Source organism: Dipodomys merriami, unplaced genomic scaffold (genome assembly GCF_024711535.1).
Source record: "Dipodomys merriami isolate MVZ:Mamm:240054 unplaced genomic scaffold, mDipMer1.0.p SCAF_2, whole genome shotgun sequence".
Classification (NCBI taxonomy): domain Eukaryota; kingdom Metazoa; phylum Chordata; class Mammalia; order Rodentia; family Heteromyidae; genus Dipodomys; species Dipodomys merriami.
Window position 1 is genome coordinate 80603894 of NW_027203381.1, and position 17159 is coordinate 80621052.

At 37.3% G+C, this 17159-nt stretch overlaps 1 protein-coding gene across 1 annotated transcript in view; it reads left to right on the forward strand.

Annotated features, from left to right (window-relative positions):
* Positions 1-17159, forward strand: part of Slc9c1 (solute carrier family 9 member C1) — a 64386-nt gene that overhangs the window by 23671 nt on the left and 23556 nt on the right. The window contains exons 12-16 of the mRNA XM_070030262.1: positions 847-928; positions 2173-2339; positions 3805-3930; positions 11656-11753; positions 15096-15215. Coding sequence (XP_069886363.1) covers positions 847-928; positions 2173-2339; positions 3805-3930; positions 11656-11753; positions 15096-15215 — 593 coding nt within the window. The remainder of the gene's footprint in view (positions 1-846; positions 929-2172; positions 2340-3804; positions 3931-11655; positions 11754-15095; positions 15216-17159) is intronic.

The following is a 17159-nucleotide window of genomic DNA, read 5'->3' on the forward strand; positions in this document are numbered from 1 at the left end:
TCTTCCCTCCTCCCCGTTCCAGCCTAGAGATTCCCTACTTCTTCATATTGCTTATCATGATAAGCCTCACATGGACTTATCATGAAAATGGAAGGAATGAAAATTTATAAATCATTTCAGTTAGCACCTGTTGCAAACTATATACTCAATATATTTCATTTTATTTACATCCCAAAAGAGTCAGAAACCTATGTTTAGCTCATTCTATCGCCTTCTATAATATAAGACTACATTTAATGATGCCAGTACACAAAACATTTTAATTTCAAGCTAAAATTCTCTCTAAGACTGTAAAGTCAAACAGAATAAACTGCAATCACCCTCTCTCTACCATAACTCTATCAAAGATAATGACAAAGAACTCCACAGAAAGTTTCCTGTGTGCCTGGTAATTGGTATATACTATTAAATGACAGACCAGACATTCAAATCTTTTCATTGTTCTTAAAGCCAAGTTACCTAATGTTAGATGAGCTCTATCTTCTCTGTAATCTTCTCCCATCATCCATATCAGTATGATCAGTTTGACAGTGAACACCATACACAGATCAAGAATCTGAAATTCTGAGCTTAGCTATTGGTTCTGTGCCCTCCTAGAAAGTTAATTAATTCACTCTGTGGCTCCTAGCAAATAAATGCTCATTGAATATGAGATCGGGCAGTGATGTTTAGGCTAAGGATGCAATACAAAGGAAGTCCTGCTTTGACCTAAAACCTTGGTAAATAAAATCCTTTTTAATGTATATATTTACACTGGCGGCAACTGTTTTAAAAAAGAATAGCAATCTTAATTTAACATTGATGAATATAAGATACAGTGTTTTGTTTTGTTTTATTCAATTCTAGGTACTCTTTCATGGAGTATCAGTCTGCTTAATTACCCTGGTTGTCAATAGGTTTATTTTGCCTAAGGCTGTCACTAAACTTGGTAAGTTCTGTTCATCTCTATTCTGAATGAAGGGGGAATATTCTGTATATGCTAAAGGAATGATAATAACAAAGAGAAAAACTATATATATATATATATATATATATATATATATATATATACAAGTTGATGGTTTCTAACTAAAGATGAAGTTGAGTCTCTGTGTAAAGGCCTATTAGCCAATAAACCTGCTTGTTTAGAAAAAGATTACTTATTTACATGACTCTAGAGTAACTATAGTAATAGTTTTAAAATTTAATTATTCAACAAACATTCATAAAGAGGCTTCTAGTCACTTGGCAATATCTGAACTGATAAGAATACATTGGTAAATACAGGAAAAAAATTGAGATGATGGCTTACATTGGGATGAAGAGAAAGGGTGAAGTCAGTAAGATGAAAGCAGAGAGCTACACACGCATCAAAGGCATCTTTGGGAATAAAAGAGAGACTATAATGCATGCTACATTCCCCAGGGAACTGGAAACTGACTTTCCAGTTCAAGGACAGAAAAATATTTAGATCCCTGTGGAGTAAAGCAGAGATACTCCCTTTTACTTAGTGGGTTCGTGTGATGGTGGAAGCTAAGTCCCAGATCTTCAGTCCAAATGCCTGAGTACCAAGGAAGCCAATGATATCAGTTCTAGTCCATTTCTAAGGGCAGAAGACCAAAGTTCCAGCTTTTTAGCCATCAAGTAAGAGTGCGAATTCATTCAAGTTCCTCCTTGCATTCTCCTTGAGCCACCAACTGATTGTTCACTCACACTGGAGGAAGCATTGTGCTTTGCTGAGTCTCCCAATTTAAATGTTAATTACAACCAGAAACGGTCTCACAGGCATATCTAGCATATTGTTCAACCAAATATCTAGGCACTTGGTAGTCCAGTTGAGTTGACACCTGAAATTAACCATTATACCTCTCTTGCTCTTTTTCCTCACCAAGTAAACAAAAAAAGAGTTAAGATAACCAAGACATTTCATGCATATAAGGTTTTAGGCCATGTTTTCCCAGCATAGAGTAAGCACTCAATAAATATTAGTTATTACTGTTACCATTGTAGCTCAACTTTTGTAAAGCATATAGAAGAAAATGTCTTAATTGTTAGTTTTCCTATATTTAACTTGTGCTGAATACTTAATAGTTAAAATGCTTAGAGGTAATAATTAAGAACAAAGGCAAACTGTAATCCATATCAAAATGGTGATGTTATTTTTCATAAAATGTGTTTTTTTTTTTATCGAAGGTCTTCGGGATGTCACATCAACAAAATACAAATCCGTTTATTATACATTTCAACACTTTCAAGAGCTAACCAAATCTACAGCTTCTGCACTCAAATTTGACAAAGACCTTGCTAATGCTGATTGGAACATGGTAGACAAGGCTATTGTACTTCAAAATCCATATGCAGTAAGCATGTGATAGCTTTCTATTTCTCCAAGCTACCTTTGATTGTCATTAAGTATAAATTGTGCCATAAATGTTAATTCTGAATTTTAATACTTGCAACTTGTCAAGAAGTTGTGTGAACATCTCCTCATTTACCATAATACGAAGGGAAGAAAATAAAATGTGTAGTCACTATGGAGTAATGCAGAAGTCATAACCCCTTTGAAATTGTTTGTTGTAAAGCTGAAAGAAGAAACAGCATATTGGAACTGTCTTTTAAAAATACCACACACACCAGGAAGTGAGCCTTAAAATATGTCCACTTTTTGACTGTGTTGGATGTTGGCAGGGTCTTTTGTTCATTCATTCATTTAGGCAAGTATGCTAAGCCCTTGGCAGTACCTACTTTATGGTTAATAGTGTTTTTACTCAATGAAATACTCAGGACACCAATCAAGCATGGTTTCCATAAGGAGGAAATAGTCAAAATTGTCCTAGGATCAAAAAAATTATCCTAGGATCTTTTCAAAGCTTCTGCTATTTTCCATGCCCTACATCATGTCTGATTTATACTGCAATATTTTTCTGCCTCACAGGATATAAGAGACCAGCTTCTAAGACATAATTAGTCTCAGTGAAATAGGATCTCCTTCTCTCAAATTATTTCATACCCTAATCAGTCTGCTTAAGCTCCAGATGGGGAGTCAGACCCAAGCCCTGTGCTTACAGGAATACTGCCAGGATTTCTGGACAGAACAAGTCTCATGTGAATTTCTTCAGTAGCTCCTGTGAGTGTGGACTTTGGCTGCCAGAATTATCTGCAAGGCTCATTTAAAATATCAAGTTCCCCAGCTGTTACCCTGGAGATTCAATTACTATGTGCAGTGTCCCCCTCCCCCACTCTCTCTCTAGCTCTGTGTGTGTGTGTGTGTGTGTGTGTGTGTGTGTGTGTGTGTGTGTGTGTGAAGCCTGAAGCCACTGATCTGGTTCTTGATCTGTTTCAGAAGACATGGGTGCCATTAGAGTTTATAGAGCACTGGCCTTGAAATATCTAGATGTATAATTTACCTTTGTTACTAAGCATCAGTCTTTCCCACTGGAAAATTAATGTCTATCCCATCTGCTTGTTGCATGTTCATTTCGTCCTACCTAAAGTGACTCATTTACGGCAGTTGTATAATCTTAGTTAAAACACAACCATAGATTGAGTCTGTAGAAACACAGAACATTACCCTGCTCTCCTAGTTCTGATTCTGGAGTGTGGGAGAAGGGTTAAATACAGACATTTCTAACAAGTACTAACTAGCATCAAACAGACTACTGACTTCCTTCTGGCCATAATTCTGACTTGTACATAATAAATAGTATCTGAACATTTTTCTGCTATATTCCAGCCAAAGTCATGAAAAGTGCTTGATGTTTCTGCTAAACAAAATGATAATACTATGTATTAATTCTTTTTTTTTTCAATTTGTGTTTTGTTTAGTTGAACCAAGGAGAAACAACGGAACATCAGAAGGTTAAATGTCCACACTGTAACAAGGAAATAGATGAGACCCTTAATACTGAAGCAATGGAGCTTGCCAACAGGCGCCTCTTGTCAGCACAAATAGTTAGTATCCTGTTTACAATTTTTTAAAAGTACTTTGGGAGCTAAACACCATGGCTTGTGCCTGTGATCCTACCTACTGAAGAGGCTAGGATCGGAATGATTTGGTTCAAGGCTAACCTAGACCAGGATAAAAAACAAACAAACAAAAAACAATACTTCCTTTTAATAGAAAAAGGCATTGTGGTGAGTGCCTGTCATCCCAGCTATGATGAAAGCATAAACAGAATTGTTGTCCAGGCTGACCTAGGGCAAAAGGTGAAGGTCTATCTCAGAAACAGCTAGAGCAGTAGTGTGCCTGCCTAGTAGGCGCCAAGCTAACTCAAACCCCAGTACCCTCAAAGTAATGCAAAACACTGTCTGCCATGCCAAATACATTTTCCTTATACTCAACTAAGTGGCTTAATAGATTATTTCCAAAAGCAAAGTTTGTCTTTGTAACTGAAAAGGGAGGGGAAGAAAGAAGAGAGTGAGGATGGAAGAAAGCTAGAAAGGAAGAGAGCAAAAAAGGAGGGAAGGGAGGAAGGAAGGAGGGAAGGAAGGAATGAAGGAGGGAAGGAAGGAAGGAGGGAAGGAAGGAAGGATGGAAGGAAGGAAGGAAGGAAGGAGGGAGGGAAGGAAGGAGGGAAGGAAGGAAGGAAGGAAGGAAGGAGGGAGGGAAGGAAGGAAGGAGGGAAGGAAGGAAGGAAGGAAGGAAGGAAGGAAGGAAGGAAGGAAGGAAGGAAGGAAGGAAGACAGGCTACTCAAATTAGCTTAAGTGATAGTGTTTTACTATGAAGATTTGAGAGTTTCACAGATACAAGTAGCCTAAATTACAATGTATCTAACCTTGCAATGTGTTATACAATCAGTTCAATGGAATGCCTTCTCTGATTCCAATCCAGTTTTTCTTGGAAGAATAACACAAATCCTGCAGTGATACCAAGGAGGGCATCATGCTTTCAATCATGTCTTGGGTAAAGGCTAAGAAATTCTGTGGAACATTTCCTCGTAGCCTAGTTCTCATTTTCTATCCCTGTTTGCTGCCACACATCCTCTCCAGATAGTCCTGATGGGTGTTCATCCATAGCATGCATTTCTCAACCATTCTGTCTACCCAGGATTCAAAGCACTCTTACTTGTCAGTCTCACGTGGTTAAGGGGAGTGCGAATATTCTCTGTTCAGTAGTCATCCTCGCAGCAAGTTGTTTCCAAGCTAGCTTTTTCAGGGACCCAGATAATTTCTCTGTGCACCCTGTGAAGGAGGAAACTTATCCCCACTCAGCGCTTATTCTGCCAGTAGATTTCCTTCCCACTCACACACCATATTAGGTATTGCTACCTTCAGGGCTATAATTTCCTCCCCTAAGATAAAATAGGGGAAAATATTCTTTCTAGCTCTTCTAAATCTGATGCCCCAGGGGTCCATAGCTCTGTGAGATAAATGGACAAAATCTATTCAAGGCCCCTTCAGGAGCAGCCTCTGAGGAGCTTCAGAAGGGAAGATAAATGGGAGGTTGGCTTGTCAGTTAACAAGAAAGCAATGGAACAGGACTGAAAAGCAAATGGAATTTCAGAAGGGAAGAGAATTTAGAACCAGAGGATTAGGACTGCTCCTGGCATGGTACTGGTGCCATCTGGTGAACCATGTTTAGCTTCTTAAGCTGTCACAATTATGTCCTTGGGTTGACAAAGCCGTGAGGGGAATTTTACAAAATAAATTAGGGCATCAATAACAAATGGGATAATAGAAAGGATGTGTAATCTGCTGCATAATTTAGGAAACAGATAGAAGAGCTTTTCTGGTTGTTGTTTTTTTCTGCAACAATTCCCACATCTAAATATTTTCAGTGAGATGGAAAATGAAAAGAAAAAGGAATGTTTGCAGGAATAACCACCATAGTAAAATTACGTAATCTGCACGTACCCAAACATACTGCTCAGTCTAACTGAGACTGTCAAAGTCAGAAAAACAGGCTATTTTCAGACCTCTTCTCAGTATGTTCATGCTCTGCCCCTCCCCCCAAACACACACTGCTTTCAGTTCATCTGGTGACAGCTCACGCTGCAGCACTCACACATTGCACCTGGACTGGGCCAGGTTTACTATGTGTTCTCCCTTTGATGCTTACTGCTTCTACTCTGATGCATGCAGATGTCCATGATGACCTTACTCCCTGCTCACTTGACCTTGCTGCCAAATTCTCCACTTCTTCTCTAAGAAATGTACTTACTATCCAATTGTGGCAGTAAACCTTTTAGCTAAGCTCATGATCAATGGCTCTGCTATCGCCACCACCACAACTCATTTCCTACCCACATACTTTGTGCACTCAGGCACGTATACACACACACACACACACACACACACACACACACACACACACACACACACACACACACACACACTCTTTCCCTGTCTTAGGAAGAAAGATTACAATAATATAGCATTTTGCTTAGTGACATCTTTTGGTGCCTTATGCTATGAGATTTAACTTCTTAATAGCATTCACTTCTCTTCCAAGCAAATTTAGTTAAACTTAGGAAATATCCAAAGATTGTGATTCATTCATCTGTATATCTTTCATGAAAAGCAAAATCTGTAGTGTAAATTGGGTGCTCAACTAGTGCTTATTGAATACTTCTAAACCTCTGGGGCTGTAAGGACAAGTAGTTGGTTCTTAGTTTTTCTTCTTTGAGATCTCTCTTGCTGTTTTCATTTCCTGACCTTGCCTGCTTTTCTTCCTTCTTTTCCTTCCTTTGTATGGACATATAACATTATTCCTTGTTTCTTTCTTTCAGGTAAGTAACCTAAAATATACCTGATTTTATTTCATAAAATATTCTAAACCAACTGCATGATGGCACATAGCTTAATTCTTGCTACTTGGGAGGCAGATGCAGAATGATGAGCAGAAAGATAGTGACAGATCCTGCCTCAAAAACCAAATGAAAACAGAAGAGTGTGTGGGGGGGGAAATACTTGATAGAATGCTTACTTGGTATGTACAAGCCCTTAGTTTCAACCCTTAGTAACACACACACACACACATACACACAAATACACACACATACACACACTCACACACACCATTAACCCCTATGTGTTTATAATAATCTAAAGTTTTAACTGTACACTAGCTCAAAATAGTTTTCATTTTCATTGTCTCTATCTTCTTATAATTCCAATTTTAGTACTAGTCCCTGTATCAGTGGCCTAGTGAATTTAGTTCAATTTTCCCAAACAACTTTGTTACTTTTCTTTTAATTTTCAAATCTATATTTAAGTTTTATCCTAATAATCAGACTCATCAACTACTTTCAGAAATGACCACCCATTTATAGCTATGCCTTCCTAAATATATATTATTCATAAGCTGGATATTATAATTGTTACTGATTGTTTCCAATAATGTCTCCGGTTGAGAGATATATTATTTTTTGTTATCTTTAAGTGGTTGTAGAAAGGGTTTTCAGCATGTTAGTTTGTGAGTACAAAGCAACTTGGTCAATATCGCCCCTTTCATCTTTCTCCCCCACCTCTTCAAACCCTACCTATCTGTTCAGTTTACCTAGCTCCATTTTCACACATGCACATTAAATATTATGATTGCATTTGTCCACCTTTCCTCTCTTTGACTGTTCCCACCCCAATGATATTATTTTTCGATTTTCTTTTTCCCTTTTTTGGGGAGCTAAATTGATATTTGAACTCTGGGCCTCTCACTTGCTAGACAAGGCCTCTACCACTTGAGCCAAGCCCCCAGTCCTTTTTGCTTTAGTTATTTTTCAGAAAGGATATCCCACTTTTTGCCTTGGTCATCCTTGAACTGTGATTCTCCTATCTCTCCCTCCTCAGTAGCTGGGTTTGAATGTAGGTACTACCATGCCCAACTTGTTTTTAAGATAGGACTTTGCAAATGTGGTACCCATACATGATGGGATTTTACACAGCTACTAGAAAGAATAAGATTTGTGTCATTTGCAGAAAAATGGATAGATCTAGAGCAAATCAATTGAAGTAAGCCCAGAATAAAAACAGCTTGAGTTTTCTCTCATATGTGGAAGCTAGATTTAAAATATACCAGGGCATGATAAATTACACAAGACTCCAGACATTCACACACAGTGACACAAAAGGAAGATATTCTTAGGGGAGGAACACAAAGGCTCAATACCTCTATGCATCTGATCATATAAAATAATGTTTATTGAAATGAACTCCAGGAAATGGGAAGAAGAGGTTTTTTTCCCTTTGGTGTTATTGCTGTTGTTTTCTTTTCTTTTTGTCCTGCTTGTTCTTTTATCTGTCTTTGGGAGGGCAAGGAGGGCCCCAGAAATGTAGGGATAAAGGGTAAACAAATTCAGCAGTGGTACTCAACAGAAACGATGTTAAAAATGAGCTATACAACTTGTGGGTGGGGTTAGGAGGGACAAACTGGGAGAGAGAGAGAAGGGGGACATTGTCCAAAAATAAATGTACTCTGTACATCACCTTTATAATAATAATAAAAAATGCTTTTAAAGATAGGCCTTTGCCTTGGCTGGCCTTGAACCATTATCCTTCTATCTCCACCCCACATGTAGTTGGGATTAAAAGTATGAGCCACCATACAAGGCCCAAGTTAGAATTGTCTTTGAAATTCACTTTCTAATGGTTTGGCTAGTGTGTCTAGCCTAATCACATAGAAAAAGTGACATTGAGGTGGGGGGTAACACTGTTTGAAAAGAAATGTGCTCATTACTCTACTTATGTAACTGTAACTCTGTTCATCACCTTTATAAGAAATTAATAAGGAAATTTTTGGGGGCGGGGGTCTGGTCGTGGGGCCTGAACTCTGGGCCTAGGCACTGTCCCTTAGCTCTTCAGCTCAAGGCTAGTGCTTTACCATTTGAGCCACAGCGCCACTTCCGGCTTTAACTTTATAAGAAATTAAAAAAATAAAAAGTGACTTTAGTAAACATCTAAATATGCTCTAGTTATAAAAATATAGCTGCAGCAACTAATGATTTATATGTAGACAATGAAGTATACAGAATATATTAATATTTATGTAATTAAGTGCAGTCTCTTTTTCTGCTTGAATATTTGTACATTTATTACTGTTCCATTGTAGCTTTAAAATTTATGAGATTATGTCTGTCAATCACTTTCAGATTTTCATTTGATTTCAGGAAACTATAGTATTCAAGATCTGTCAAAACAAATGCAAGAGCTTCCATATTAGATACTTGTTTTCATATTAAAGTGATAGGACTCACAATATTTATTAATATTAATTAATTCATGATGAAGAATTAGATTTTCTTTGATTAATCTCCCCATTAGAAGAGAATGGCGCCTAGATGAGGCCATCAATTCTTTCCACATCGACAATCTGTATTTTCTGCTCAAGGCTAGTATTCTACCACTTGAGCCACAGCACTACTTCTAGTTTTCTGGTGGTTAACTGGAGATAAGAGTCTCACAGACATTCCTCTCAGATCTGGCTTTGAACCATAATCCTCAGATCTCAGCCTCCTGAGTAGCTAGGATTCCAGTGTGAGCCACCGGCGCCCAGCAGAAAACACTAATTTTCAAAGTAGCAGGGATCTCTGCTGATTTCCAAATCCATGGACCACATAGTCCTTTAGTCCATCTGCATCTTAGCTATACTCCTTGTTCATCTTCATTTGTTGATTTGCTTTTTGTGATTTTTTATTATAATGCTCCCAAGAGTAACAGGAATTGTCTACACACAGTTTTCAAATATTTGAATGGAGCTGGGTGTCGTTGGCTCATGCCTGTAGTTCTAGCTACTCAGGAAGCTGAGATCTGAGGATCACGGTTCAAAGCCAGCCCAGGCAGAAGACTCCATGAGACTCTTATCTCCAATAAACCACTCAGAAAACTGGAAGTGGAGTTGTGGCTCAAGTAACAGAGTGCTTGCCTTGAAGAGCTGAGGGATAGTGTCCAGGCCCAGAGTTCAAGCCCCATGACTGATATGAGTGTTTATTTAAATCTATTCTCAGCCAGCTCACTGAAACAGTGCATTCTCAATATACTAAGGTCGCATCTTTTCTGTGTTAGAAAAGACAACACAGCATGGCAGCAAGGTCACATAGAGCAGGTTACATTCCATTTTTTAGGGTAGGGAGACAAACTTCAAATTCAGAGAAATCTGAGTTGCTAAATGTCATCATGAGAAAACAGCTCACCTACTGAGCTTCAATTTTCACATCTGTAAAGTGTAGGATATTTACCTTCTTCATAAAGTTGTTGCAAGAGTACAAAGCCTATGGAGATCTGCTCATTTGATGGCTGATATTTTTTAGAACTCAATTGGTCCATCAATCTTGAATTTTTATAGAAATGTTCACTTACCAGTTAAACTTTTCCTGATCTTTAACTGCTTTGTCATTTACATTGCTAAACTTACATAAGACCCATATTATTTTCAACTTCTTTCTGTTTTCCATAAACTACAATTTTTAACTTCAAATATGAAAATATTTTAAATCTTCTACTGCTTTGACAGTGCTTTCATGCTATTTAAGAAGGATGATGCTATTCAATAAAATTGGATGCAGAAAATGGGCTGTTTTACTTTAGCAGTTTTGGTGATGTCTGTGGTGGGTGAATCGGAGCTTTGTGTGCACCAGACAAGCCTTCTATCACTTAAACTACACTCCTCAGCCTAATAAATGCCTTTTCATCACAATCCTTGAATTTAGTTGATAGTTTCTTTAGACATAATAAGTGTATATAAGCCCCATAAATGATTGTGTAGTAAGAATGCCTGCTGTGGAACCCAGGAATCTGGTTATAACATAGATTCCACTTTAGGAAATTGACCCACTGTGATTCTCAGCAGTGTTGAGCACTTACACAACAGAATCCAACAGTTGCATCCATGGTACCAAACATTTTCCCTGAATCTAAGTGTATTCTCTATATTTGTGCTGAAGAATGTAGTGATTATATTGTGCAGAATAGTAGCAGTCCTTTTTGGTTTTTAGTTTTGGTAGTACTAAGGTTTGAACCCAGAAAGTCCCATTTTTTTCTACTACTTGAACAGGTGCTCTGTTACTTCCTTACCTTTAGCTGTTTTTTTGCTTGAGTTTGTTTATAGATAGGGTCTTACACTTTTTCTCACAGCCATCTTGGTATCTCTGATCTTCTTATCTATGCCTCTGGAGCAGCTGAGCTTACAAGCATGAACCATCAAACCCAGTTTATTGGTTGAAGTGGAATTTCACTGACTTCTTTCCTGGGATGGTCTTCAACTGCCATCCTCTTGATTAAGTTTCCTTTATAATAACAGTGAAGTTTTGGTACAAAATATTTGGTTTAATATTTTGGGTTCAAATAAAGATCCCAAACTGGATGTTTTTTTTTTTTAAAAAAAAAACTCTAAGATTTCTCAGAACCTTGAATTTTGTGCACATGATGAGCTTTTAAGATAGGATCACACCTTGCAATTGTTATGAGCTTATTTTTAATGAGCTCTATTTATCTATGTATCTATTTATTTACCTATTTAAAATTTGGTTGACAACCAGAAACCAGTACTGTAGCTTCTTACAAGACCAGCTGCTTCCACCCAAAGCCCAGATCCATCTTCTACATGAATCTGGTATCTAGATGCTTTCTGAAAACATACTAATGATTGAGGACTTTGTCTTCTTTTTCTGAAGATTCTGTAAAGGTGGTAATAAATTGTCATTGTTGTCCATGCTACATAATGATTTGGATCAACTTCCTTTTAGGCAAGCTACCAGAGACAATACAGAAATGAGACTTTGCCCCAGAATGCAGTTCAGGTGCTAGTAGGTGCAGCAGGAAGCTTCGGAGAGAAGAAAGGAGAGTAAGTATGTTTTCAGGGCAAGACTTCCATCCTAAGCCACTGCATGTAGGAAAGTATGCAAATGAGGTTTCAGGGGTTTGTATGATTGCTTCCTTCATCTAGTGTTAGATAGATAGATGGATAGATTAGATAGATAGATGGATAGATAGATAGATAGATAGATAGATAGATAGATAGATAGATAGATAGATAGATAGATAGAGACATAGATAGATAGATAGAGACATAGATAGAGACATAGATAGAGACATAGATAGAGACATAGATAGAGACATAGACATAGATATAGATAAGCGACTTTCTGCTTTATACTCCAAAGGTAAGCCAAATCACCCACTTTCCGCTTCTCAGATTTGATATACCTATTCACACCAATGTGCAGTTTTGCAGGCTGCTCTTTATGACTGAAAGGACCTGACATTTCTCTTCTTGACCCCCCTCCAACCTGCAAAGCTAAGTTATAGCAAGCAACTTTCTTTGAGAAAAACAAAAAGGAATACCTTTGAATATATAGAACAAAGTGTTCCTTAATCTCTGCTGGTACATCTCAGCGCACAGGTATGCACACTCTTGATACTCAGCACATTTAGAATCTAGCACTCATTCCCTCAGATAGATGCCTTGACAATAAATACTGAGTCCCTTGAGCCAGTGCATTGGAGATCATACTCAGGTCACTTCTTCTGGAGGATCTGTGATTGGACACAAGGAGTAGTTAAACTGTGATGCAGTAGAACAAGATCAGCTCATTGCTCATTCTAGTCGCAGACCTGGCTCCACTTGCCAAAAACACCAAGACCCCAGCATTAATGTCCCTAAACTTATTTACAGAATCTTCTTGGACCTTAGTCCTTGGGTCAAATTGCCACAAATTACAAACTGGCTCTTTGGTATACACATACCTAAATGCATCAACCTATGCCCACTTGCATGAGCCAGCTTATGCAGTGAAAGGCACAGCTGAATGTGAGAAGCATCCAGAAGCTATAGCCTTGTTGCATTTTAAGAATAGATTTGAAAACAGTGAAAGTTTTCATTTCCAACCAACACAAATCAATATGAGGTTTCATGTGTCAAGTTAGATAAAATAGATGTTACTTATAAATTAGTTTTTTTAAAATTTAAAACATTGAAATGTTTCTATATATGGTACAAAGATCTTTATTTGTCCATAGTCTTAAAACACTTAAGTAGACTGGATGGAATTGAAGGACTTCGGAGAAATGGATGGGTAAATGTGCTAAACTGAAACAAGACATTGCCTTCTTAAAAACAAGACCTGAAATATTTGATTTATTGTATTGAGTTCCAGACTTGATACTTTTTTTTCTTTTTGTTGGTTCTATGGCTAGAACTCTGGGCATGGGTGCTGTCTTTGAGCTTCTTTTGCTCAAGATTAGTGCTCTATCACTTGAATCATAGAACTACTTATGGCTTTGTAAAAAAAAAAAAAAAATTGAAGATAAAACTTTCCTGCTCTGGCTTCAAACTGCAAACCTCAGATCTCAGGCTCCTGAGTAGGTAGGATTACAAACATGAGCTACCTATGCCTGGATAGACTGGATACATTTTTATATACTTAACATGTATTACTTATTTTTTTAATCTCATAAAATTCCATGAGAGAAGTGGTCTTGTTATCTTCATGATGCAGGAGAGGAAAGTAAAGCATGGAGAGATTATTAATTTATCAATATTACTAGTCTAATAAATTACAGAGCTAGATTTCATTCTTTCTTTATTTTGGGGGGGAGGGGGGTCGGGTCGTGGGGCCTGAACTCTGGGCCTGGGCGCTGTCCCTCAGCTCTTCAGCTCAAGTCTAGCGCTCTACCACTTGAGCCACAGCACCACTTCCGGCTTTTTTCTTTTTTGCTTATGTGGTGCTGAGGAACCGAACCCAGGGCCTCATGCATGCAAGGCAAGCGCTCTACCACTGAGCCACCTTCCCAGCCCCCAGAGCTAGATTTCAAACCCAAGCTGCCTCCTAGTTATAGAGATGGATCTGTTTCCCTAAATCAGTTATAAACTGTGTTCATATCACTATAAAACGGGAATTGGAGAGCTTGAATTACTTAGAAATTTAGTCTATAAATGATCTCACACACTGGCAAATGGATCAACGGGAACTGTGAAATTGCCATAATTTAGACTGTATGTAAACCTTCCATCTCCATGACTCTATTTGATGTTTTCTTTGTGGGTAGAATATGGCCTATTATTTATTATCTCCTTGGTAACACTCATTATACTTCATTACAATTGTTACTTACATGATTTTCCCCCATATTTGTCTGCTGGAGCCATGAGGACAGACAGAATTATTTATTTATGATTTATCCACAGTGTTTAGCAAATATAGTAGACTTTCAATATGCACATCTAATTTATGAACAAGTCAAACTACACTCATTAAAGGTTCTCCATGTAGTTGCATTATTATATTGAAACTTTAAGAATGAAATGTCTCACTGTTTTCAACTTACAAAAAAAAACTGCAGAAATTACAGTTAGGCAGACATATGATGATCAATAGGGAAGACAAAGTCCATTTTCATCTTGGACTTCCAATGATATTCTATTGAGCCATTAACAAGCTGGAGTCTTAAGAACCAGAGACAGAGATCCCTACCATCTTTCTGATAAAGAACATGGAAATATCTGGTCAACAGTAGGTAAATTGCTTACAAAAATCAAGAGGATTCACTAAGCAAGACCAAATCACAACACCCAAACTTGAGTTAGCTCATTACAAAAATCAACACACCAAAACTAAAAATCAGCAGACACCTGGCAAGCACAAATGTCTTTGAGGTTATCTATGACACTGACTTCCCCATGTTAACACTTCACAGTCATTTAACACTCTATAGTCATTTAAATTTGGCTACTAGTTCTGAGTATGAAACTATAGTTGGGAAGATGTATGAGATAGGTTAGACACTTCACATAACTTTTCACTTAATTGTCTCAGCCTGACAACCCCACTTCCTAGATCTGGAAGCACCTTACTGAGAGCATTCGTTCACTATCACACTAGACAATGGGGATCAAAAATGCAAATAGCATCTCTTAATCGCAGATATTTGAATCGTGCTTTGCTTTACCTCTCTGCAAGTGAATATCTTATGTTTCAAAATGCATCTCCCCAATATTTTGTAGCCTCTCATGAATGAATGAGTCTTACAACCTCACAATTGTCTGATTACTTGTGTCTGCAGCATCATGACTTGGAAATAGAAATATCTAATTTACAGTCATCTAGGCACAAAATATTCCTCCTGCCTTTTCCCATTGTTGCATTAAACTTATCTCAATATGCTTAAAGATCTCTCCTTTTCTTAGGCATATGAGTCCTGAGACAATAAAGACTTATTCTGAGAGCAGAAAATTGTTTGCCTTCATTAGAAAAGTACTTCTCAACTGGGTATATAATACCAAAAAAGAGAAAGGTACGCCATCCAGGTAAGCACTGTTGAAATGAAAAATGGAGGTCCCCTTTCAAAGATCCCTTCTTATTTCTATTTTAATTCTAACCTAAGTACTTTGCAAAATATTTTGAGGTATCTTTAAACTATAATGTATGTAATTATGTCTATATATATATGTATGTCTACATAAATGTGTGTATACTTGTCTATGTGTATATACACACATGTGTATATACACACATGTGTATATACACATGTGTATATACACATATATGCATATATACATATGTGTATGTACATATATACACACATAAGACAATTACTTAAAGAAATTAGAATAACAAAGGAGAAGGTAACAATGCTCTATAGGAAATGTACTCATTACCTTACTCATGTAACTGTAACTCCTCTGTACAGTATCTTTACAATAAAAAAAGAAATAAGAATAATGTTCCATTTTTGTAATTAGGTAAGTTGTACATAGACTTAAAACCAATAATTCCTTATTTTAAAGTAAATATGTCAGTGTTATTTAGGAACTTCATAACGTTGGGCAAACATCAACATTTGCATTGGCCCTAACGTAAACCATTAGATAGTAACTCCTCACTCCCCTCCTCCAACTCCTGGGAAGCACTAAACTGTTTCCGTTTACCTATGCTGAATTTTCAAATAAATGAAATTATCAGTACATATCTTTGTGCTGCTAGTTTCATTAGGCTTCATATTTTATTAGCTGAATGAGCTTTACAGGCCTTTCTTTCCTTATTTAGGAATTGTATATTGTAAATACTGATGTCATATTCCAGTGACTAAACTATATATGCTAATAACTGATACATTGTAAGTACTAAAATATGCTAACTGGGCCCTTCTTGGCTTACTTCATGTGATTGTTATAAAGATTATATAAATAGTTAGTATGGAAGAAATAGCTCCAGAACAAGCACTGAATATACACTTTAAAAATGTAAGCACTTATTATCAAATGCTGAACAGTAATCCATTAAGGGTGGATAAAGTGTAGCACTATCACCAAACAAAGGAGGAATAAAAGAGCCATGAAAGAGAATAATAAAAAAATAATAACAGATTTATGTTTCTCCATTTTCAATTGTTAGAAATAATACTTAAGATAACTATGATAACATGCTGAAGTTTGCAGACAATGGAATCATTATAATAGCTGAAATTTGGAATACATTCAGCTAGAGCTGTGCAAGTTGAAATAAATGCACAACACTGGTGAGGCTTTTAAATCAATACCAGGGCTCTGAGGAAAAAGACTAGCACTTGAAATGCTAACATAAGGCTTTGAGCCCCCAGATTCTCATGAACATGCTGGTGTATGGCAGAAGCAGCCCTTTCTACAATTTGAGGATGCAGTTTCCTGTTACCTTGAAATGCTGCAAAGACATCGGAAAATGAATTTATCCTTAACTTTAGTCTTTATCATCTTTCATCACTTCCAGGGAAATTACATGGTTAGGTCTCAGCACAGCTAGAAGGAGAAACAGGGCCTGCTGACTACTGAAGGAATGGTAGGAACTGGTCAACACAATGAATCTGCAGTACACTGGGCCAGAGCTTGCAACATAAGGCCAGAACCGAATGGCTTGTGTGGGCCTTTGAGCCCATGATTACACAGGGCTCAGCAATCTTTCAGAATAATTGGAGCTGGTGCTATTATATTATTGGCATGGTTCTTTGAAATTTGAAAATAAATAAAAATAAAATAACCTACAGAAAAAAAAAACAAATGAATCTGGCTTAAATTGTTATGTGAGAATGAGCAATCAGTCCCATGACCTGCTTCTCTGAGGTCTAAAGAACCAAGGCAATAATGAAGCTTGCTGAGAAAATTAATGTAGATGGTGGAGATGCCTTGTGCAGGCTGTAGCTGACACTAGGTGATCTTTGTAGATTGAGCTCTCTAATTATCAAAAGGCTGGGATAAGGTTCTGAAATGGCAAAAAGA